General features: G+C 40.7%; 1 protein-coding gene across 1 annotated transcript; it reads left to right on the top strand.

Moving 5' to 3' along the window:
* The first annotated feature begins 9836 nt into the window (after positions 1-9836).
* Positions 9837-19675, top strand: LOC117322534. Its single transcript, XM_033877506.1, has 16 exons — positions 9837-9922; positions 10638-10699; positions 11211-11389; positions 11771-11843; positions 12037-12053; positions 12388-12417; positions 12691-12788; positions 13187-13248; positions 13839-14008; positions 14404-14509; positions 15155-15171; positions 15510-15639; positions 15874-16049; positions 16646-16707; positions 17357-17404; positions 17668-19675. Exons 2-16 carry the CDS (start codon positions 10650-10652, stop codon positions 17689-17691), a joined length of 1242 nt encoding a protein of 413 aa, XP_033733397.1. The 5' UTR covers positions 9837-9922; positions 10638-10649; the 3' UTR covers positions 17692-19675.
* Positions 19676-25749: the final 6074 nt, after the last annotated feature.

Here is a 25749-nt window from a genome sequence, read left to right on the forward strand (position 1 = left end):
ATGATCGTCGTGTTGTATCATTGATTTTGATGATTTGTTAGAATTAGGTTTAGTTTGTACGTCTGCTTATGTTAAATGACGCATTGTTCGATGTAATATTGTGTTTTATTTCATGTTGATAAAATATAATTAACCAACGCTATATTTTACCAAAGAACATGGGTAGATTGCACCAAGATTATCTTCCACAACTATAACAAAATTACCTTTCCTCATGCAGATTTACCTCGACTGTAGCCACAACAGAGACTACGGTACCTGTCACAACAGGTAAGTTGCATCACAATGTGGCCATGTGTCATTTAGTAGCTCATGTCTGTCCCAATGTACTTAGGGATTCCAATAGTTGATATTAACTCTGTATGGATTCCGTTGTATTTTTATAACATATGACAAAACGTCTGGTTTGTCTGAATTAAATTATTAACGTTACTTTTTCATGATTTTATTCAACGTTTACTTCATCAATACCAATATTAAATAATCGCCAAATATTGATTTTATATTTTCAAGTGATGTTGCTAAATCAATGAGATTGGTGACAATGAAAGACGATTAAGTATTAAAGCACATCTCATTATATTTCAGCAACATCCGCACAAACAGATACATCGACGACGACTTCAACAACCCCGACTGGTGCAGCCACTACTACTACTGGTGCTGCCACTACTACTACTGGTGTTGCCACTACTACTACTGGTGTAGACACTACTACTACTGTTGATGCCACTACTACTACTGGTGCTGCCACTACAACTACTGGTGCTGCCACTACTACTACTGGTGCTGCCACTACCACCACTGGTGCTGCCACTACCACCACTGGTGCTGCCACTACTACTACTGGTGCTGCCACTACTACTACTGGTGTAGACACTACTACTACTGTTGATGCCACTACTACTACTGGTGCTGCCACAACTACAACTGGTGCTGCCACAACTACTACTGGTGCTGCCACTACCACCACTGGTGCTGCCACTACTACTACTGGTGCTGTCACCACTACTACTGGTGCTGCCACTACTACTACTGGTGCTACCACTACCACCACTGGTGCTGCAACTACTACTACTGGTGCTGCCACTACTACTACTACTGGTGCTGCCACAACTACTACTGATGCTGCCACTACTACTACTGATGCTGCCACTACCACCACTGGTGCAGCCACTACTACTACTGGTGCTGCCACTACCACCACTGGTGCTGCCACAACTACTACTGGTGCTGCCACTACTACTACTGATGCTGCCACTACTACTACTGTTGATGCCACTACTACTACTGGTGCTGCCACTACTACCACTGGTGCTGCCACTACCACCACTGTTGCCGCCACTACCACTACTGGTGCTGCCACTACCACCACTGTTGTCGCCACTACTACTACTGGTGTAGCCACTACTACTACTGGTGCTGCCACTACCACCACTGGTGCTGCCACAACTACTACTGATGCTGCCACTACTACTACTGGTGCTGCCACTACCACCACTGGTGCTGCCACTACTACTACTGGTGCTGCCACAACTACTACTGATGCTGCCACTACTACTACTGATGCTGCCACTACCACCACTGGTGCTGCCACTACTACTACTGATGCTGACACTACTACTACTGATGCTGCCACTACTACTACTGGTGTAGCCACTACTACTACTGGTGTAGACACTACTACTACTGGTGTAGCCACTACTACTACTGGTGCTGCCACTACAACCACTGGTGCAGCCACTACTACTACTGGTGCTGCCACAACTACTACTGGTGCTGCCACTACTACTACTAATGCTGCCACTACTACTACTGGTGCTGCCACTACTACTACTAATGCTGCCACTACTACTACTGGTGCTGCCACTACTACCACTGGTGCTGCCACTACCACCACTGTTGTCGCCACTACTACTACTGATGCTGCCACTACTACTACTGGTGCTGCCACTACCACCACTGTTGCCGCCACTACTACCACTGGTGCTGCCACTACTATTTCTGGTGCTGCCACTACTACTACTGCTGCTGCCACTACTACTACTGCTGCTGCCACTACTACTACTGGTGTAGCCACTACTACTGGCACTGCCACTACCACCACTGATGATGCCACTACTACTACTGATTCTGCCACTACCACTACTGGTGCAGCCACTACTACCACTGGTACTGCCACTACTACCACTGACGCTGCCACTACTACTACTACTGATGCTGCCACTACTACTACTGGAGCTGCCACTACCACCACTGGTGCTGCCACTACTACCACTGGTGCTGCCACTACCACCACTGGTGCTGCCACTACCACCACAGTTGCCGCCACTACTACTACTGGTGCTGCCACTACCACTACTGGTGCTGCCACTACCACTACTGGTGCTACCACTACTACTACTGATGCTGCCACAACTACTACTGGTGCTGCCACTACCACCACTGGTGCCGCCACTACCACTACTGGTGCTGCCACTACTACTACTGGTGCTGCCAGTACCACCACTGGTGCTGCCACTACTATTACTGGTGCTGCCACTACCACTGGTGCTGCCACTACCACCACTGATGCTGCCACTACTACTACTGCTGCTGCCACTACTACTACTGGTGAAGCCACTACTACCACTGGTACTGCCACTACTACCACTGACGCTGCTACTACTACTACTACTACTGATGCTGCCACTACTACTACTGGAGCTGCCACTACTACTACTGGTGCTGCCACTACCACCTCTGGTGTTGCCACTACTACAACTGGTGCCGCCAGCACCACCACTGGTGCTGCCAGTACCACCACTGATACTGCCACTACCACCACTGTTGCCGCCACTACCACTGGTTCTGCCACTACCACCACTGGTGTAGCCACTACTGCTACTGGTGCTGCCACTACCACCACAGATGCTGCCACTACCACTACTGGTTCAGCCACTACTACTACAGGTGCAGTCACTACTACAACTAGTGCTGCCACTACCACCACAGATGCTGCCACTACCACTACTGGTTCAGCCTCTACTACTACTACAGGTGCAGTCACTACTACTAATGATGCTGCCACTACCACTATCACTGATGCTGCCACTACCACCACTGATGCTGTCACTACTACAACTGGTGCTGCCACTGCCACCACTGGTGCAGTCACTACTACTACTGATGCTGCCACTACCACCACTGGTGCAGTCACTTCTTCTCCTGATGTAGCCACTACCACCACTGGTGCCGCCACTACTATTACTGGTGCTGCCACTACTACCACTGGTGCTGCCACTACTACCACTGGTGTTGCCACTACCACCAACGTTGCCGCCACTACCACTACCACTGGTGTAGCCACTACTACTACTGGTGTAGCCACTACTACTACTAGTGTTGCCACTACTACTAGTGGTGCCGCCACTACTACTACTGGTGCTGCCACTACCACCACGGGTGCTCCCACTACTGCTACTGGTGTAGCCACTACAACTGGTGCTGCTACTACTACTACTGGTGCTGCCACTACTACTACTGGTGAAGCCACTACTACTGCTGCTGATGCCACTACTACAACTGGTGCTGTCACTACTACAACTGGTGTAGACACTACTACTACTGGTGCTGCCACTACCACCACGGGTGCTCCCACTACTGCTACTGGTGTAGCCACTACAACTGGTGCTGCTACTACTACTACTGGTGCTGCCACTACTACTACTGGTGAAGCCACTACTACTGCTGCTGATGCCAATACTACAACTGGTGCTGTCACTACTACAACTGGTGTAGACACTACTACTACTGGTGCTGCCACTACTACCACTGGTGGTCCCACTACTACAACTGGTGCTGTCACTACTACAACTGGTGCTGTCACTACTACTAGTGGTACTGCCTCTACTACCACTGGTGGTCCCACTACTACTACTGGTGTAGCCACTACTACTACTGGTGAAGCCACTACTACTACTGGTGCTGCCACTACTACTACCGGTGCTGCCACTACTATTACTGGTGCAGCCACTACTACTACTGGTGCTGCCACTACTACTACTGGTGCTGCCACTGCTGCTACTGGTGCTCCCACTACTACTACTGGTGTAGCCACTACTACTTCCGGTGCTGCCACTACTACCACTGATGCTCCCACTACTACTACTGGTGTAGCCACTACTACTACCGGTGCTGCCACTACTACTACCGGTGCTGCCACTACTACTACCGGTGCTGCCACTGCTTCTACCGGTGCAGCCACTACTACAACTGGTTCTGCCACCACTACTACTTCTGGTGCTGCGACTACTACTACTGGTGAAGCCACTACTACTACTGGTGTAGCCACTACTACTACTGGTGTAGCCACTACTGTTACTGGTGTAGACACTACTACTACTGGTGCTTCCACTACCACAACTGATGCTGCCACTACTACTACTGGTGCAGCCACTACCACAACTGATGCTGCCACTACCACAACTGATGCTGCCACTACTACTACTGGTGCAGCCACTACCACAACTGATGCTGCCACTACTACTACCGGTGCTTCCACTACTACTACTACTACTGGTGCTGCCACTACCACCACTGCTGCTGCCACTACTACTACTGGTGCTGCCACTACTACTACTGACGCTGCCAGTACCACTACTGCTGCCGCCACTACTACAATTGGTGAAGCGACTACTACTACTGGTGTAGCCATTACTACTACTGCTGCTGCCACTACCACTACTGGTGCTGCCACTACTACTACTGGTGCGGCCACTACTACTACTGGTGCAGCCACTACCACAACTGATGCTGCCACTACTACTACTGGAGCTGCCACTACTACTACTGGTGCTGCCACTACTACTACTGGTGTAGCCACTACTACTACTGGTGCAGCCACAACTACTACTGGTGCTGCCACTTCTACCACTGGTGCTGCCACAACTACAACTGGTGTAGCCACTACTACTCCTGGGGCAGCCATTTCCTCTACAGGTGCTGCCACTATCACGATTAGTATCACATCTACTGCTGGTCCAACTACAACTGACGGTGTCACCTCGACTGCTGGTCCAACTACAACTGATGTTGTCACCTCGACTGCTGGTCCAACTACAACTGGTGGTGTCACCTCGACTGCTGGTCAAACTACAACTGACGGTGTCACCTCGACTGCTGGTCCAACTACAACTGATGTTGTCACCTCGACTGCTGGTCCAACTACAACTGACGGTGTCACCTCGACTGCTGGTCCAACTACAACTGATGTTGTCACCTCGACTGCTGTTCCAACTACAACTGATGTTGTCACCTCGACTGCTGGTCCAACTACAACTGACGGTGTCACCTCGACTGCTGTTCCAACTACAACTGGCGGTGTCACCTCGACTGCTGGTCCAACTACAACTGGCGGTGTCACCTCGACTGCTGGTCCAACTACAACTGACGGTGTCACCTCGACTGCTGGTCCAACTACAACTGACGGTGTCACCTCGACTGCTGGTCAAACTACAACTGACGGTGTCACCTCGACTGCTGGTCCAACTACAACTGATGTTGTCACCTCGACTGCTGGTCCAACTACAACTGACGGTGTCACCTCGACTGCTGGTCCAACTACAACTGATGTTGTCACCTCGACTGCTGTTCCAACTACAACTGATGTTGTCACCTCGACTGCTGGTCCAACTACAACTGACGGTGTCACCTCGACTGCTGTTCCAACTACAACTGGCGGTGTCACCTCGACTGCTGGTCCAACTACAACTGGCGGTGTCACCTCGACTGCTGGTCCAACTACAACTGACGGTGTCACCTCGACTGCTGGTCCAACTACAACTGACGGTGTCACCTCGACTGCTGGTCAAACTACAACTGGCGGTGTCACCTCGACTGCTGTTCCAACTACAACTGACGGTGTCACCTCGACTGCTGGTCCAACTACAACTGACGGTGTCACCTCGACTGCTGGTCCAACTACAACTGACGGTGTCACCTCGACTGCTGGTCAAACTACAACTGGCGGTGTCACCTCGACTGCTGTTCCAACTACAACTGGTGGTGTCACCTCAACTGCTGGTCAAACTACAACTGACGGTGTCACCTCGACTGCTGGTCAAACTACAACTGGCGGTGTCACCTCGACTGCTGTTCCAACTACAACTGACGGTGTCACCTCGACTGCTGTTCCAACTACAACTGACGGTGTCACCTCGACTGCTGTTCCAACTACAACTGACGGTGTCACCTCGACTGCTGGTCCAACTACAACTGACGGTGTCACCTCGACTGCTGTTCAACTACAACTGACGGTGTCACCTCGACTGCTGTTCCAACTACAACTGACGGTGTCACCTCGACTGCTGTTCCAACTACAACTGACGGTGTCACCTCGACTGCTGTTCCAACTACAACTGACGGTGTCACCTCGACTGCTGTTCCAACTACAACTGACGGTGTCACCTCGACTGCTGTTCCAACTACAACTGACGGTGTCACCTCGACTGCTGTTCCAACTACAACTGGCGGTGTCACCTCGACTGCTGTTCCAACTACAACTGACGGTGTCACCTCGACTGCTGTTCCAACTACAACTGGCGGTGTCACCTCGACTGCTGTTCCAACTACAACTGACGGTGTCACCTCGACTGCTGTTCCAACTACAATGCGGTCACTCGATACTGTCCAATACCAACGCGGTGTACCTCGACTGTGTCTCCATTTACAACTGACGTTCACTCTGACTCTGTCCACTAATCGTGTACCTCGACGCTGTCAACTACAACTGCGTTCACCCTCACTGTCTTCCTACTACACTGACTCACCTCGATGCTGTCCACACACTGACGTGTCACCCGACTGTTCCACTACACTGAGGTGTCACCTTCGACTGCTGTTCCAACTACAACTGTCTACCACTCTGCATACACCGGTGCACTTCATCTTACAACGAACACTTCTTCACTGTCTGTCCACTTCATACTGTTACCCACTGTCCACTCATACCGTTACCACTTCTATACCGTTACCACTTACTACTACGTTACCATTCTATACGTCTACCACTCTTCCTACAGTCTACATCTACCTCTACATCACACGTACCACTCTGTCTACCAACTTATTCTATCACAGTCTACTCATACTGTCTACTTCTAACGTTCTACCACTTCTATACGTCTACCCTTCTATACAGTCTACCACTTCTAATGTCACCACTTCTATACGTTACCACTTCTACACAGTCTACCACTTCTATATCCGTCTATCTACCACTTCTATACGTCTACCACTTCTAACAGTCTACCACTTCTATACGTCTACCACTTCTACACAGTCTACCACTTCTATACCTGTCTACCACTTCTATACGTCTACCACTTCTATACGTCTACCACTTCTATACGTCTACCACTTCTATACAGTCTACCACTTCTATACGTCTACCACTTCTAACGTCTACACTTCTACAGTCTACCACTTCTATACGTCTACCACTTCTATACGTCTACACTTCTACGTCTACCACGTCTAACAGTCTACCACTTCTATACCGTCTACCACTTCTACACAGTCTACCACTTCTATACGTCTACCACTTCTAACCGTCTACCACTTCTACTCTACACTCTAGTCTACCACTTCTATACAGTCTACCACTTCTATACCGTCTACCACTTCTATACTGTCTACCACTTCTATACCGTCTACCACTTCTATACCGTCTACCACTTCTATACCGTCTACCACTTCTATACCGTCTACCACTTCTATACCGTCTACCACTTCTATACCGTCTACCACTTCTACACAGTCTACCACTTCTATACCGTCTACCACTTCTATACAGTCTACCACTTCTATACCGTCTACCACTTCTATACAGTCTACCACTTCTATACCGTCTACCACTTCTACACAGTCTACCACTTCTATACCGTCTACCACTTCTATACTGTCTACCACTTCTATACCGTCTACCACTTCTATACCGTCTACCACTTCTACACAGTCTACCACTTCTATACCGTCTACCACTTCTATACAGTCTACCACTTCTATACCGTCTACCACTTCTACACAGTCTACCACTTCTACACAGTCTACCACTTCTATACCGTCTACCACTTCTATACAGTCTACCACTTCTATACCGTCTACCACTTCTATACAGTCTACCACTTCTATACTGTCTACCACTTCTACACAGTCTACCACTTCTATACTGTCTACCACTTCTACACCGTCTACAACTTCTATACCGTCTACCACTTCTACACAGTCTACCACTTCTATACCGTCTACCACTTCTATACAGTCTACCACTTCTATACCGTCTACCACTTCTACACAGTCTACCACTTCTATACTGTCTACCACTTCTACACCGTCTACAACTTCTATACCGTCTACCACTTCTATACAGTCTACCACTTCTATACAGTCTACCACTTCTACACTGTCTACCACTTCTATACCGTCTACCACTTCTATACCATCTACCACTTCTACACTGTCTACCACTTCTATACCGTCTACCACTTCTATACCATCTACCACTTCTACACTGTCTACCACTTCTATACAGTCTACCACTTCTATACCGTCTACCACTTCTATACAGTCTACCACTTCTATACCGTCTACCACTTCTACACAGTCTACCACTTCTATACAGTCTACCACTTCTATACCGTCTACCACTTCTACACAGTCTACCACTTCTATACCGTCTACCACTTCTACACAGTCTACCACTTCTATACTGTCTACCACTTCTACACAGTCTACCACTTCTATACCGTCTACCACTTCTATATCGTCTACCACTTCTATACAGTCTACCACTTCTATACCGTCTACCACTTCTATATCGTCTACCACTTCTATACAGTCTACCACTTCTATACTGTCTACCACTTCTATACCGTCTACCACTTCTACACAGTCTACCACTTCTACACAGTCTACCACTTCTATACTGTCTACCACTTCTACACAGTCTACCACTTCTATACTGTCTACCACTTCTACACAGTCTACCACTTCTATACCGTCTACCACTTCTATATCGTCTACCACTTCTATACAGTCTACCACTTCTATACCGTCTACCACTTCTATACTGTCTACCACTTCTACACAGTCTACCACTTCTACACAGTCTACCACTTCTACACAGTCTACCACTTCTATACAGTCTACTACTTCTATACAGTCTACCACTTCTACACAGTCTACCACTTCTATACCGTCTACCACTTCTATACTGTCTACCACTTCTACACAGTCTACCACTTCTACACAGTCTACCACTTCTATACAGTCTACCACTTCTATACTGTCTACCACTTCTACACTGTCTACCACTTCTATACAGTCTACCACTTCTATACCGTCTACCACTTCTATACTGTCTACCACTTCTATACCGTCTACCACTTCTATACCGTCTACCACTTCTATACCGTCTACCACTTCTATACTGTCTACCACTTCTACACTGTCTACCACTTCTACACAGTCTACCACTTCTATACTGTCTACCACTTCTACACAGTCTACCACTTCTATACCGTCTACCACTTCTATACCGTCTACCACTTCTATACTGTCTACCACTTCTACACCGTCTACCACTTCTACACAGTCTACCACTTCTATACTGTCTACCACTTCTATACCATCTACCACTTCTATACCGTCTACCACTTCTATACCGTCTACCACTTCTATACCGTCTACCACTTCTACACTGTCTACCACTTCACAGTCATTGCCATTTCAATGTTTCCTTCCACTACTACAATTTTTTACAATTACAATTTTGTAATTATATTTCGTTTCAGCCATCATCTTAACGGTGTTTTTGTTTAGAGGTACATTTACTACTGCGGACTGTGACAACGGTAAATTGAGTCTCAGCATACAGGTCGCTGTAAGTAACAATTATCGTATTATCTGGTTCTGATGTCATCTTAGCCACCATAGGGTCTTCGAGTGTAGCTTACATCATCTTAATATGAAGGAAAGGTATCAATTTAATGCAAAAGTATTCCCTTTTTTTTGTAAGTGCATACATATGAGTACGCTCTGTTTCCAACCAGATATCTCCGGATTTTATATATAATACCTCACACATATTTGCTATGTTTCTTTTCTAGGTTCATGTTTTACGTTTATTATTGCAATCTTTTGAGTATACGTTACTGCCGATGATAGAGATCTTTTGAAATCAGATTTGTTTATTACAGATTCTCATGCCATCGACATAATGGATATCCATATTAATAAAGTAATTTCAAATGTTAAACATTGCCCCTCGGCTATATAGTGAATAAAAACCTACTTGATTGCGAAAGATCGATTGTATAACATAGTCTTGTTAAATTGTATCTTTTTATTCAATAAAACAGAACCCGAGTAATAAAGAATGTTACAATACTGTTATTCTTCAAAAATATCGGATACAATACGAATAGAAATTATGTCTACTTCTCATTAACAGAACGTTATATTTTCCTTTGACGATTTTGTTTTACACCTGCCATAAGACAGAAAACACGCAATTGTACAAATACAATCCTTGCTAACGCCATCAATAAACATGGCAGCATGTTGATGATTAACATACATGCACCCCTGTTTTGTAGATTCGAACGACAATGTTTTCCCAAGTAGCAACATTAATTCTCGTGGAGGTCCGAGGATGCAGGTAAGCGGTGACACATGATAGAATCCACATTTGTTATGCTTAAAAGTCCCGTTTAATTGTGAGCAATTTAACAACAATGAATACCGGCATTATAAACACACCAATATTCAAACTCAAAATCGATTGAGCGAGCGTTAACCAAAAATATAGATTTTTGTGGAGAATTCTGAAAAAAAAAATCGTGAATTCAATGTCATAAACTCTTCTATAGATTGATAATATTCGTCATTCTGGTAGTATTAAGTATCAAATATCAACGTTTCAGACTGGCTTCCGTCAGTAGATCTAGGAAAGGTCGTTTTTTTTATTTGATTGACAATGAATTAACATGTTTTCTTGCTCTGAGATTATTATCCGAAGCTCTTGACTCAGTAATATGTATTTTATAAAAGGTAATTTGTATCTATGTAATTTTCATTGTGCTAAATTTTTACAACTCACTGCTTATGTGTACCTGTACCTTGATATTTGAAGGCGCCTTTTTATCATTGTGATGTTGATGTACTTTCAGCCTGGGAAGTCTTACCGTTACACTGGCATCAACTGTTCCTGATACACCGATAGTCTTCCAGCAATTTACAGAATTTCTTTACAACCTTTATGATGGCGTTACCAACATCACCGAAGGGGCGAAGGTTCTTCCTCTTACTGAGATTAATGTGCTGAACCCCTCGGATAACAGTCTGAAACGTTAGTGTATCAGACATTCTGATTAGTTTGTTACCATAGGTCTCCACCTGTAATCAACAGTAACATCATCATTATATATGTGCATTGATACACATGTCTACCACAGATAAAAATGGCTGAAAAAGCCGTCATTAATATAACGTTAATTCTACGAAAGATTTCGTTAAAAGAAAACATATTACATATTGGAGCATATTATGAATAAAAAAATAGAAATACACCGCAAATCCGTTTATAAAACGGGTACATTTCGTTTATTTGTGTAATTCGTTACTTTAGAATTTTTTAGTATTTTACAATTTAGTTGTTTGATAGGTTTCGTCAAATGTTTTACATTGTAAGTATTGAGATACTATCAGTGTTTTGTTTCGTTTTATTCAGTGAATATATCATCTTCCACCACGCTGTGTAATGTTTTCGACAATCTACGTCCTAGCAACAACTATACCTGTCCGTAAGTACCCTATTTACATACTAATTAACAGGTGTATAATTATTGATGCATATTCATATTGCACATTAACAATAGCTTAAATGATGATATCAAGTTCTTTTGTTGAATACAAATATATTTCATTATTTTAAAGCTTTTGTTCCTGTTGGTTATAAAATGTGATAGTCAATTGTCTTTATTTTCTTGTTTTCAGATTTAACGAAACTCTGCGTATGTATGACACGATTCTTTATCTTTAACGCGTCATTACAAATGTATCTTCTTTGTTGATTGTAGACTTATAAGATTTCATTATTTCTGGGGAAAAAAGGAAAATATTTCAAACATTACAACAACAATTAATATTGACATTTTGTAATATATTTATCAAATATTGCACACCAGAAATCTCTCAATCACAAACTAGTTAAAATTGTCATCGCTTCATTGCTAGCATAGCCCAAGGAATGATTATCGTATTGAATAATAATTAATGTGTTTCATGTCGGGGCAGTCCGGGAGTTTGTCATCAAATTAAATACTAATTTGTTTTCTTATATTGCAGCCTCCCCAGCAGTCCCTGCCTGCTTAAGTGGTATGTATGATAATTTGTATATAACATTCATGGTAGTGTAGTTGATATTAAACTGTATATACATTGAAATATGACACATTAGATAAGGGTATTGTGAGACCTATGTCTGAAGTAGACTATTTGACGATCAACAGAGAAAAACTGATTTTTTTAAGACAAAGAGTGAATAGTTTTTTAAAGATAAGAATGTAAGGTGGTTGTAATACTTCATCAGTGTTAAAACATATATATCTGTTAAGAATTACAAGTTTCATTATGATTTTTTTTCAATAGCCGCGGAAAGTGATACAGTTGTATACAACTTCAACATCATCTTTAATAGTTCAGAAACTGTGCTGACATCTATACTGAGGTTATCCACTTTGTACACGGTATGTAGCTGTGGTACCTGGTATCCCACCTGGTATTGTAAAATCACAGGTCTAATACCTTTATTCGGGACAATAAATCCTCCTAGATTCCACGTTACGATGATAATATTGAAGACAAAAAATCTGTCTAATCATATCATTTTACATATGATATTAAAAGTCTTTATTGGACTCATTTAAGACAGGGTGACACATTTTTAAGATATACCTACAAACAAATAGATAATGATCGAGTTTTTTGTTACCAGCCATGAAGCTGTTCAAGAAATTCTCGATATTGCAAGTTTAAAAACAATGAAAATTAATACTTGAACGGTCGCGTTCTTATTGTCTGAACAATAAATGTAACAATATATTAAACTGGCTATACTCACGAAATCTCTCGGTTTATGTTTCAGCTACAAGACTATTTCAACAACTTCACCATAGGTTGTGCGAATTTGACTATATCAAGTATAACGTAAGTAAATATTAACGATTTTAAAGGTATAGATCAAACAGCTGACAACTTACATCCAACAATAGCCTTTTGATTTTACGGAATTTTTGTTATGTTACTAATGTTTATATTTTCCTGGTACAGTTGAACGATATTTGCATTCATTGACAGATGTTTAAGATAAAATACGCATTTTCAGAATTCTAGACTGGCAATAAAATACAAAATAACATACGGTCTGACTGTTAGAAACCAGGGAATGGTGACCGTGTACCTCGCTTATACGATCTAGATCACATTTTAAAGTCGATTACACAACTTTGAAATTCTTCACAATTTTCTAATAACTGACCCTCACCGTTGGTACCAGAATGTTGTGAAGATAATTCAAGCTCAAAGTATCAGTAATCGGAGATAAACGATTCCGTAAAACTACTTACTTGAAATGATGCTCTGTTAGATCATTTGTTTTTGTGTTTTTTGTAAACTGTTTATCTTTATGATGTGTTTTTTTCTCAGTTTATCGAGCATTGATACCGATATGTCGATGGTGATTATTTTACAGCCTTTCGAGTCTTGATGACGATGTTTGTATGTTTTTTTTTTTACAGCATTTCGAATCTTGATGTCGATATATCTATGGTGGTACGTAAAGGGGAGATCACTCAGTCCTCTCTGGCTGCAGCACTTTTGAGACTAGCCAGACTGAATGTGATTTTAGACATCAATGGCATCGCTACTCCAGTCCTTCAAATCAAGGTCCTTAATGGGGATGGCTCAGGTATGGAACGAAATAAAGAATCTTAAGATTCCACAAAACGACCAAGTAAATCCTTACATAACATATGTTCGCTTTGTATTTTTATTGTCACGTTTATCTATGATACTACAATGAAATATAACAATATTCTATATTTTAATACCGATAAAAGATTTCTTTTATCTCATTTGTTGCTTAAACAATTATTTGCGTTGCGTAAAAATACAATATTAATTAGAAATTATTAAGTGTCTATTTTCCGCATTCAAAGCACAGTTTTTAATTGTTATTGTAAGTATTCGTTTTAAAAGGTATTAAATACATATATATTAATTCGTACTTACATCACCTGTAAAGTGAATACGTGTCGCATTTACCTGTATTTTAAACTGAACACTTAGTAATTATCATTCCAGTGTCGATTGTGAATCCAACCAGCGACCTCTGTACGGTCTTTGAGCAAATAAAATCCTGTGAAGACATGTCTGTGTGTATAGACCGCAGTAATCAGGCCTCTTGTGTGTAAGTATATACCACATTAGGGAGGAGTCGCGTTCCATCAATGTAGCGATTCAAGTATTGTGTGTTTTCGAATTGAGAGATTTTATGTAAAACAGAGTGTAAAACGCACATAGTCTGTTTAATTTGATGTAACCATGTAATGTGGAACGACAAAAACCGTACCAAACTTTCTTTTATCTTTGATATTACGTCAGGAATGCTTTATTTGTTTATTGAACACCTGTAGGTCATTATTATCGGTATTTCTTTAATTTCGATTATGACAGCGAAAACAAAACAAAATAAGTTTGTTTGATTAATGTATTCACGTTGGAAGTCGTTTCCTTGAAAATTGGACAGACATTTTTTTTTCAAATAGATATCGTGGATCCTGTGACATTAATCACTATAGCAACCTCACATAAAATAAATCCCTCGAATCAAAACGTAAAGGAACATTTAGAAATTTTAAACACACGAACAATGTCCTTCCTAGCATTAGTATTAGTATTCTAGAACCCTTTCTGTAGTAGTTATTGGATTTTACCGTCTAAATATATTTATATTTCGCACATTAATTAATTATTATAATATTAGCAATAAACATGTCATTTTGTATTGTATCTACAATACATTTTTACACTAATGTTTTGTTATTGTTTACAGACCATCAGCAACAGGAGGTATGTTTTATTTTATTTTAATGATCCTATTTATAAGGTGGACTGTATAGATTATCAGGAGTGGTTGGGAGTATTCAGCAAACATTTGACATGCTGTCCTAGTTTAAAATCTGTATCGAATCTAAAAAGTACTCATCCTTACACTAACGAATATGTGAAATAGTGTAGGAATAATATCTAGTATTAAACGAGATGAAGTGTGTTTACCAGGGATTTGATTACCCTGTCACCTAACGGGCGTTTTGTTTGGTAGTTTGTGAGATAAAGGTTTCATTTTCTTACTCACCCTCATTGATATGTCCAGAATGTATCACATTGCTTTTTGTTATCCCACACAGACGATCTCGCCGTGATTATCGGCCTTGGTGTAGGTGTCCCTGTCTTCATCGTGGTGGTATCGTTAATATCGATAATGCTGGTATACCGGAACCGCATCAAGAAGCGACAAAGATATATCCCTCATCAACGGTATGTCCATGAATCAATGAAATAAAGCTCGAATGAACTTATGATAGTTATCAATAAACTGAGGAATATATAGTTATCCTCATTAAATGACCTCTTCTATACACATGAACCTCCAATATATTGCCATAATTTGTTTTGTGTAACTTCATTGCGTGTAATCGTATGAGACAACTCTACAAGACAAGACTTGTTTTCTGGTTGAGTTATCTCCCTTCTATTACTGCCTGCCAACAGATCCCCCCAGTACAGCGTGTTCGCACAAGGTATCCTGCCTAAATTCCATAGCTGGGGACGCCAGCCGTATCAGTTCCCTGACCAATGGGCGGACGCGGAATCCAGATCTAGTTCCTCCTCCAGTGATCAGCCCACGTCAAGAGGCAGGCTCTATGATGATTATGCTAATCCGAAAAGTAAGTTAACATTTATAGAAATGGTAACAGTGATAGGTTTGTTTGATTGTTTTCAGTTAAACGTTTATAATTATCATTCACGTAATTCACTGAAGGTAAAATAAAATTCAGTTTAATCTCCTTACTTTTCTTCTGATATTACAACAACAACAGCAACAGCACAACAACAGCAACAACACAACAGCAACACAACAACAACAACAACAACAACACAACAACAACAGCAGCAGCAACAACAACAAAACAACAACACAACACCAACAACAAAAAACAGCACGATACTCTTTCGACAAATATAATATGCCGAAAAGACACTTTGAAATAAATATTGTAGGGTCTACTATGTAACTGTTACGGTACTTTGCTTAAAGATAATATAACTCCATTGAAACAGGTATAATATAACGTCACAGTTGTCTTTGAATTGTACAGAGAACATTTACGGGTCTACAATAAGATATATTTTACTAGAATGTCAAGAATGAATATATCAATGCATATACATAAGCAATAGTTTGCCGAACGCCAGATTCACTTGTTTTATTTTATATAAACCTATGATAAACGTGAATTTGTATTATTTGTGTTATTTCCAGGTCCGGTCTCCGCTCCATTTTACTTGTCATCATGGGACGACATACACAACAGCGGAGAAGAGGTTAGTACAATTCATATCATATTTTGATGACGTCTTACAAACCAGATAAACAGTCTGAAACGTAACATTCTAACATTCTTCTGATGCTAGAAAACAAGAATCTGAAAACAGCGCGTACTGCAAAATAGCGACGTCATCGAAAGTATAAATACCTGGATATAAAACAAAACCATGAAAACTATGAAAAGGGGAATGAATAGAAGATAAGGTTTCCAAAGGTAAACTGACAATGACGTCACATCGAAGTACATATGTACTAATGTAAATTGTTAATGACGTCACATAGAAGTTCTAATGTAAACTGACAATGACGTCACATAGCAGTACTAATGTAAACTGACAATGACGTGATAAATAAGTACATGTACTAATGTAAACTGACAATGACGTCACATAGAAGTACTAATATAAACTGACAATGACGTCACATAGAAGTACTAATATAAACTGACAATGACGTCACATAGAAGTAATAATGTAAACTGACAATGACGTCACATAGAAGTTCTAACGTAAGCACGATTAAAAAACCAGCACGAATTTGAAAACACCAAAAATACATAAACGTTTGGCCGGGATACTCTGCAATATACTTAAATCTGCGTTTTAAACATTTTAACGAACTGAATTATATGTATTTCTGTTTTAGTTTAAGATAAGACGGCCAAAGATAAAGCAGTCCCCAGATGACGTATACGTGAGTTTTACATATGGTTGTTAAATTGTAATCATTTGTCATACATTACGGTTTCACAAATATCATTGCCCAATGCGTAGTTTGTTTTAAATATATTTTTTTCTATATTAACCATAGTTTTTATATTTTGTCATGAAAGAAGCATCTATTTACCAGTATATTTATCTTAATCAATAAAATAAGTGAATATCAACTACATTCAGAATCCTACGAATATGTTGTGAGATGTTAATATTACCATGATGTGGTATCTTCTATTGCAGACATCTGGGAATGGTTTACACTGAATCCAGGGGAAAGGAAAACCAGCCCTAGTTGCCAAATAAGCATTAATGGTTTTGAATTGTTGCCTTGCATTATATTTATTATAAATTATGCTTATGTGGTGCTATCCGATTGGACTTAAGTTATAGACAATAATTATGTATACGTGGAATAGAATGAACAAACGCGGATACAGATTAATGGTCTAATAATGATACAATGCTTGAAATGTTTTAACTACCTCGTTTCGAAATAAATTGTTAATATTCATCCATACTTATATATGTCAAATGCAAATTTAAACGACGATGCTATGCTAGAGATAATATTGGCAAAATGAGACAAAATAGATTTTGAGTAAGATTAATAGTTACGTTTCGACTCCGTTCAGGGATGGGATATATTTCCCTTGTCGAAAAGATTTATATTGATCCAAAGGATGTTTAACACAAGAATGTAAACAAACATTACTCAAAATCCAAAATGTTATGACAAATTTGTTTTAACCATTAATACATATTGATGTTATATTTTAACTATATATTCTACAGTATACAAATGCAGGGTGTAGTTTGTATGTAGATTAATGAATATAACTATGGATCGACTACTAGTCGTTGACTTGTGGTATTGTGCAATATTTGGTGTATATTTATTTATAATCATAACTACATGTACTAAAAATGCAAAATAGGGGAAATTTGTTAGTCCTAGGTAAATAGTTCTAAGACCCAGGTAAATAGTTATATGACCCGGGTAAATAGTTTTATGACCTAGGTAAACAGTTGTATGACCCAGGTAAATAGTTTTATGACCTAGGTTGATACATTGGAACAACTTGTTAGTCCCAGGTAAATAGTTGTATGACCTAGGTTGATACCTTGAAACTTGTTAATCCCAGGTAAACAGTTGTAAGTCCCAGGTAAATAGTTTTATGACCTAGGTAAATAGTTTTATGACCTAGGTAAACAGTTGTAAGTCCCAGGTAAATAGTTTTATGACCTAGGTAAACAGTTGTAAGTCCCAGGTAAATAGTTTTATGACCTAGGTAAATAGTTGTATAACCCAGGTAAATAGTGTTATGACCTAGGTTGATACCTGTATATGTCGTTCTGTTTGATACTAAACACTAATTATTTCGACGGGATGCGTATTAATGTTACATTTGAACGGCATTAGACATAAGCTGCAATGGTGCTATTATGATATATGTACTTGTGCGTATAGATAAGATCATTTACATATATATATATATACATTACCACAGTACCTGAGGATGAAGATAATTACGTAATGTGCCTAATGTTGTTACTACCGTCTTTTACGGTATTCCCGGAGACTTCCATTTCGATTTAATATGTAAACAATGTTCCCAATCTCGTCTACTTGTTTAATAGGACGTTAAATATGATATCTACACAGGTTGATATATATGGGAAGCACTCCTGGATAACAACATGTACAGATCATCAGGGTTGGACATGGGAAAGGACATGTCCTATCTAGACCACTGTAACACTGTGGTACATATTGACTGGGTCTAAACTCTGCTGTGACTATTCCCAGGCAGAATCTTAATGCATCATCCGTAACTCTTCAAGTTACTCGTAGACGGTTGTGCATATATGTAAGCATTCGCCATATATACGTAATTTCATTTTCTACGTTTTTATTATGTTTGGATGATATGTTCAGAGCTGGTTCTCTAAATCATCCTCATTATTATTATGAACAGATTCCAATAATCTAACAATATGGAGTGAATCTGACGGGTAAATGGAGTACGGAGTGTATATTTTATCTATTATATTCAAAACAACATCACGATTGCTTATTCTTTATCCGATGTAAGGTTATCATTTCGTCTTAAATCATCTTATTTTTAAATGCAATCAAAATATATGATAAAATGAACTGGTTTTAATTTGTAGTGGTAAGCATATTTATTCAATTTGTACACATTCAATGATATAATGGTGATCTAATAAAGATATGTTATGATGTTAATTTTCGAGTTGTCATTGTGATATTAAATAGGATAGTTTAACGAAGAATCTGATCACGGTGCATTTACCCATTTAAAGTTCCACCAAGGACATGGATCCGAAGTTTACAGTTTAGAGAGCATCCCCAAACAATAACACCGCCACCACCAAACAATAACACCGCCACCACCAAACAATAACACCGCCACCACCAAATGCTGTTGCGCCAAGAATGGGATTAATCATTCTGATGGTATATCGTATTTCTTGGTTTCCAAACATATACATTGCCTTCTGCCGGATTAAGTAATAAAAGTAGCTTTCATCAGACCATTGCAGTCTTCGTCTAGACCGAACGTTCAATGTTTGGTGATCACGTTCCCATTACAGTCTTCGTCTAGACCGAACGTTCAATGTTTGGTGATCACGTGCCCATTACAGTCTTCGTCTAGACCGAACGTTCAATGTTTGGTGAGCACGTGCCCATTACAGTCTTCGTCTATACCGAACGTTCAATGTTTGGTGATCACGTGCCCATTGCGGTCTTCGTCTAGACCGAACGTTCAATGTTTGGGGATCACGTGCCCATTGCAGTCTTCGTCTAGACCGAAGTTCAATGTTTGGTGATCACGTGCCCATTACAGTCTTCGTCTAGACCGAACGTTCAATGTTTGGTGATCACGTGCCCATTGCAGTCTTCGTCTAGACCGAACGTTCAATGTTTGGTGATCACGTGCCCATTACAGTCTTCGTCTAGACCGAACGTTCAATGTTTGGTGATCACGTGCCCATTGCAGTCTTCGTCTAGACCGAACGTTCAATGTTTGGTGATCACGTGCCCATTGCAGTCTTCGTCTAGACCGAACGTTCAATGTTTGATGATCACGTGCCCATTGCAGTCTTCCATTGCCTTCTTGTCAACAAAGGACGTTTTCAGTAAGTGCGAAGTCGCCTACGGTACGGTGGCTAAGGCAAATGTTGACGCTCCGCAGTCCTCTGAGCCTGTTATAATTAACAGTGGTGACTGAGGCTCACCTTGCCCGTCGACACAGAAGTCTGTCTTCTCTATCTTTAGTGGTTCGTTAGATGCTACACATTAACCGGTAAATAACAGAATGGCTGATATCAAAATGTGCAGCTACTGCCTGTATGTCTTATCACCTTGATCCATTCCAGCAGACATTTTTAAATACCGTATAACTACGTGACATCGGGGTATCTCCATTAAATGGGACACTGCAAGGAGTAAGACAAGGTTTAGTCTCAAAATCACTTCAGATCAAAATGTTCATACTAAAATCGATGGTCCCTAACTTATGGCCAAGTGTATATATTTGTTATTTCGGAATAAATAGAACACATTTATTGTATCTATATTTGATATTTTGGGATAAATAGAAGATATTGATGGTATATATATTTGATATTTTAGGATAAATAGAAATAGAACATATTAATTGTATTCATATTTGATATTTCGCACAAGGACAAAATAAAGCACAGCGTCAACACACAAGGACAAAATAAAGCACAGCGTCAACACACAAGGACAAAATATAGCACAGCGTCAACACACAAGGACAAAATATAGCACAGCGTCAACACACAAGGACTAAATATAGCACAGCGTCAACACACAAGGACAAAATAAAGCACAGCGTCAACACACAAGGACAAAATAAAGCACAGCGTCAACACACAAGGACAAAATTTAGCACAGCGTCAACACACAAGGACAAAATATAGCACAGCGTCAACACACAAGGACAAAATATAGCACAGCGTCAACACACAAGGACAAAATAAAGCACAGCGTCAACACATTAGGATAAATAAAACGGCGTGGCCACATTAGGACACATAAAACGGCGTCACCACATTAGGACACATAAAACGGCGTCACCACATTAGGACAGAATATAGCACAGCGTCAACATAGACACAATATAAACCATATGATGAGGAAGTATTCACTACGAGGTTCCCGTCTAATAAGAAAACCAGGCAGAAAATCACGGAGAAAATCAACAGTTCTCTAATCCATCTGTGTGGAAAAGTTCCAAACACCATGTATGCTCTCATCAATCTACAAGTCGAAAATTGTCAATATTCTTGTTTTGCTTCAAAACACTGCAGGAAACCAATCATATATGTTTAACGTCTCAGGGTCATCCTATTGACTTTGATACATTCATACGTTTAGACGCTTATATGGCAGGACACCCTGTTAGAGCCACGTGAAGGCACGATTAAGCTAAGTAAGACTGAAAATAAAGTTAGAGTGTGAAAGAGTACAACTGGAAGCTACATGTCCCATACAAAAGTCCACGATAGATACACAAACATGTTGATTTAAAGTTAACCAATGTCTAATTTTATCAAATATATTATAATTGATGGATTCAATTCACATTCTTTAACTTAACATTGCTCCAAGACCATTTTAATTCACAAAACATATTTTCTCAATTTTCACATGTTCTTATCAACACAGAGGAGTCCTAGAAAGAGATATATAGACGTATGGAGCATCTAGCATTACTGATGAGTCCAAGAAGGATTTGGTAAATGTATGATGTCACTGGCCTCACTGATGAGACCTAGTAGGGGTATACAGCTTTATGATGTCCTTTACATCACTGATGAGTCCTAGATCGATGTTTAAATAATACTATCGATCAATATTTAAATGGTGACAGTTACTAATGTTTTACGATGCATAGAACGATAGGTATACATTTGACACAGCAAACAAGATAGTCAAACAGTTGATATGTACACTTACAGGTCCAGGATAATAGGACCATCACAGTTAGTGATACCACTAATATCCGATATAGACCCACTCACAGTTAGTGATACCACTAATACCCGATATAGACCCACTCACAGTTAGTGATACCACTAATACCCGATATAGACCCTCTCACAGTTAGTGATACCACTAATACCCGATATAGACCCTCTCACAGTTAGTGATACAACTAATATCCTATATAGACCCTCTCACAGTTAGTGATACCACTAATACCCGATATAGACCCTCTCACAGTTAGTGATACCACTAATACCCGATATAGACCCTCTCACAGTTAGTGATACCACTAATACCCGATATAGACCCTCTCACAGTTAGTGATACCACTAATACCCGATATAGACCCTCTCACAGCTAGTGATACCACTAAATCACCGATATAGACCCTCTCACAGCTAGTGATACCACTAATACCCGATATAGACCCTCTCACAGTTAGTGATACCACTAATATCCGATATAGACCCTCTCACAGTTAGTGATACCACTAATACCCGATATAGACCCTCTCATAGTTAGTGATACCACTGATACACGATATAGACCCACTCATAGTTAGTGATACCACTAATACCCGATATAGACCCTCTCATAGTTAGTGATACCACTAATACCCGATATAGACCCTCTCATAGTTAGTGATACCACTAATACCCGATATAGACCCACTCACAGTTAGTGATACCACTAATACCCGATATAGACCCTCTCACAGTTAGTGATACCACTAATACCCGATATAGACCCTCTCACAGTTAGTGATACCACTGATACATGATATAGACCCTCTCACAGTTAGTGATACCACTGATACACGATATAGACCCTCTCATAGTTAGTGATACCACTAATACCCGATATAGACCCACTCACAGTTAGTGATACCACTAATATCCGATATAGACACTCTCACAGTTAGTGATACCACTGATACACGATATAGACACTCTCACAGTTAGTGATACCACTTATACCCGATATAGACCCACTCACAGTTAATGATACCACTAATACCCGATATAGACCCACTCACAGTTAGTGATACCACTTATACCCGATATAGACCCACTCATAGATATTGATACCACTAATACCCGATATAGACCCTCTCACAGTTATTGATACCACTAATACCCGATATAGACCCTCTCACAGTTAGTATGATACCACTAATACCCGATAAAGACCCTCTCACAACTATTGTGATACCACTAATACCCGATATAGACCCTTTCACAGTTAGCCTGATACCACTAATACCCGATATAGACCCTCTCACAGTTAGTGATACCACTAATACCCGATATAGACCCTCTCATAGTTAGTGATACCACTAATACCCGATATAGACCCTCTCACAGTTAGTGATACCACTAATACCCGATATAGACCCTCTCACAGTTAGTGATACCACTGATACACGATATAGACACTCTCACAGTTAGTGATACCACTTATACCCGATATAGACCCACTCACAGTTAGTGATATCACTAATACCCGATATAGACCCTCTCACAGTTAGTGATACCACTTATACCCGATATAGACCCTCTCATAGTTAGTGATATCACTAATACCCGATATAGACCCTCTCACAGTTAGTGATACCACTAATACCCGATATAGACCCTCTCACAGTTAGTGATACCACTTATACCCGATATAGACCCTCTCACAGTTAGTGATACCACTTATACCCGATATAGACCCTCTCATAGTTAGTGATATCACTAATACCCGATATAGACCCTCTCACAGTTAGTGATACCACTAATACCCGATATAGACCCTCTCACAGTTAGTGATACCACTTATACCCGATATAGACCCTCTCATAGTTAGTGATATCACTAATACCCGATATACACCCTCTCACAGTTAGTGATACCACTAATACCCGATATAGACCCTCTCATAGTTAGTGATACCACTAATACCCGATATAGACCCACTCACAGTTAGTGATATCACTAATACCCGATATAGACCCACTCACAGTTAGTGATACCACTAATACCCGATATAGACCCACTCATAGATATTGATACCACTAATACCCGATATAGACCCTCTCACAGTTATTGATACCACTAATACCCGATATAGACCCTCTCACAGTTAGCCTGATACCACTAATACCCGATATAGACCCTCTCACAGTTAGTGATACCACTAATACCCGATATAGACCCTCTCACAGTTAGTCTGATACCACTAATACCCGATATAGACCCTCTCACAGTTAGTGATACCACTAATACACGATATAGACCCTCTCACAGTTAGTGATACCACTAATACCCGATATAGACCCTCTCACAGTTAGTGATACCACTAATACCCGATATAGACCCTCTCATAGTTAGTGATACCACTAATATCCGATATAGACCCACTCACAGTTCATGATACCACTAATACCCGATATAGACCCACTCACAGTTAGTGATACCACTTATACCCGATATAGACCCTCTCACAACTATTGTGATACCACTAATACCCGATATAGACCCTCTCACAGTTAGTGATACCACTAATACCCGATATAGACCCTCTCACAGTTAGTGATACCACTAATACCCGATATAGACCCTCTCACAGTTAGTGATCCCACTTATACCCCATATAGACCCTCTCACAGTTAGTGATACCACTAATACCCTATATAGACCCACTCACAGTTAGTGATACCACTAATACCCGATATAGACCCACTCACAGTTAGTGATACCACTAATACCCGATATAGACACTCTCACAGTTAGTGATACCACTAATACCCGATATAGACCCTCTCACAGTTAGTGATACCACTAATACCCGATATAGACCCTCTCACAGTTAGTGATACCACTAATACCCGATATAGACCCTCTCATAGTTAGTGATACCACTAATATCCGATATAGACCCTCTCACAGTTAGTGATACCAGTAATACCCGATATAGACCCTCTCATAGTTAGTGATATCACTAATACCCGATATAGACCCTCTCACAGTTAGTGATACCACTAATACCCGATATAGACCCTCTCATAGTTAGTGATACCACTAATATCCGATATAGACCCTCTCACAGTTAGTGATACCACTAATACCCGATATAGACCCTCTCATAGTTAGTGATATCACTAATACCCGATATAGACCCACTCACAGTTAGTGATACCACTAATACCCGATAAAGACCCACTCACAGTTAGTGATACCACGAATACCCGATATAGACCCTCTCACAGTTAGTGATACCACTTATACCCGATATAGACC

The sequence above is a fragment of the Pecten maximus genome, chromosome 2 (assembly GCF_902652985.1).
Source record: "Pecten maximus chromosome 2, xPecMax1.1, whole genome shotgun sequence".
Lineage (NCBI taxonomy): Eukaryota > Metazoa > Mollusca > Bivalvia > Pectinida > Pectinidae > Pecten > Pecten maximus.

Excerpts from the sequence above, each read along its gene's own strand:
- LOC117322534 (XM_033877506.1), top strand. The coding sequence starts at position 10,650 with ATGTTTTCCCAAGTAGCAACATTAATTCTCGTGGAGGTCCGAGGATGC. Across the intron at positions 12,418-12,690 it reads AGTCCCTGCCTGCTTAAGTG|CCGCGGAAAGTGATACAGTT; the intron begins GTATGTATGATA and ends TTTTTTCAATAG. Across the intron at positions 14,009-14,403 it reads CCTTAATGGGGATGGCTCAG|TGTCGATTGTGAATCCAACC; the intron begins GTATGGAACGAA and ends TTATCATTCCAG.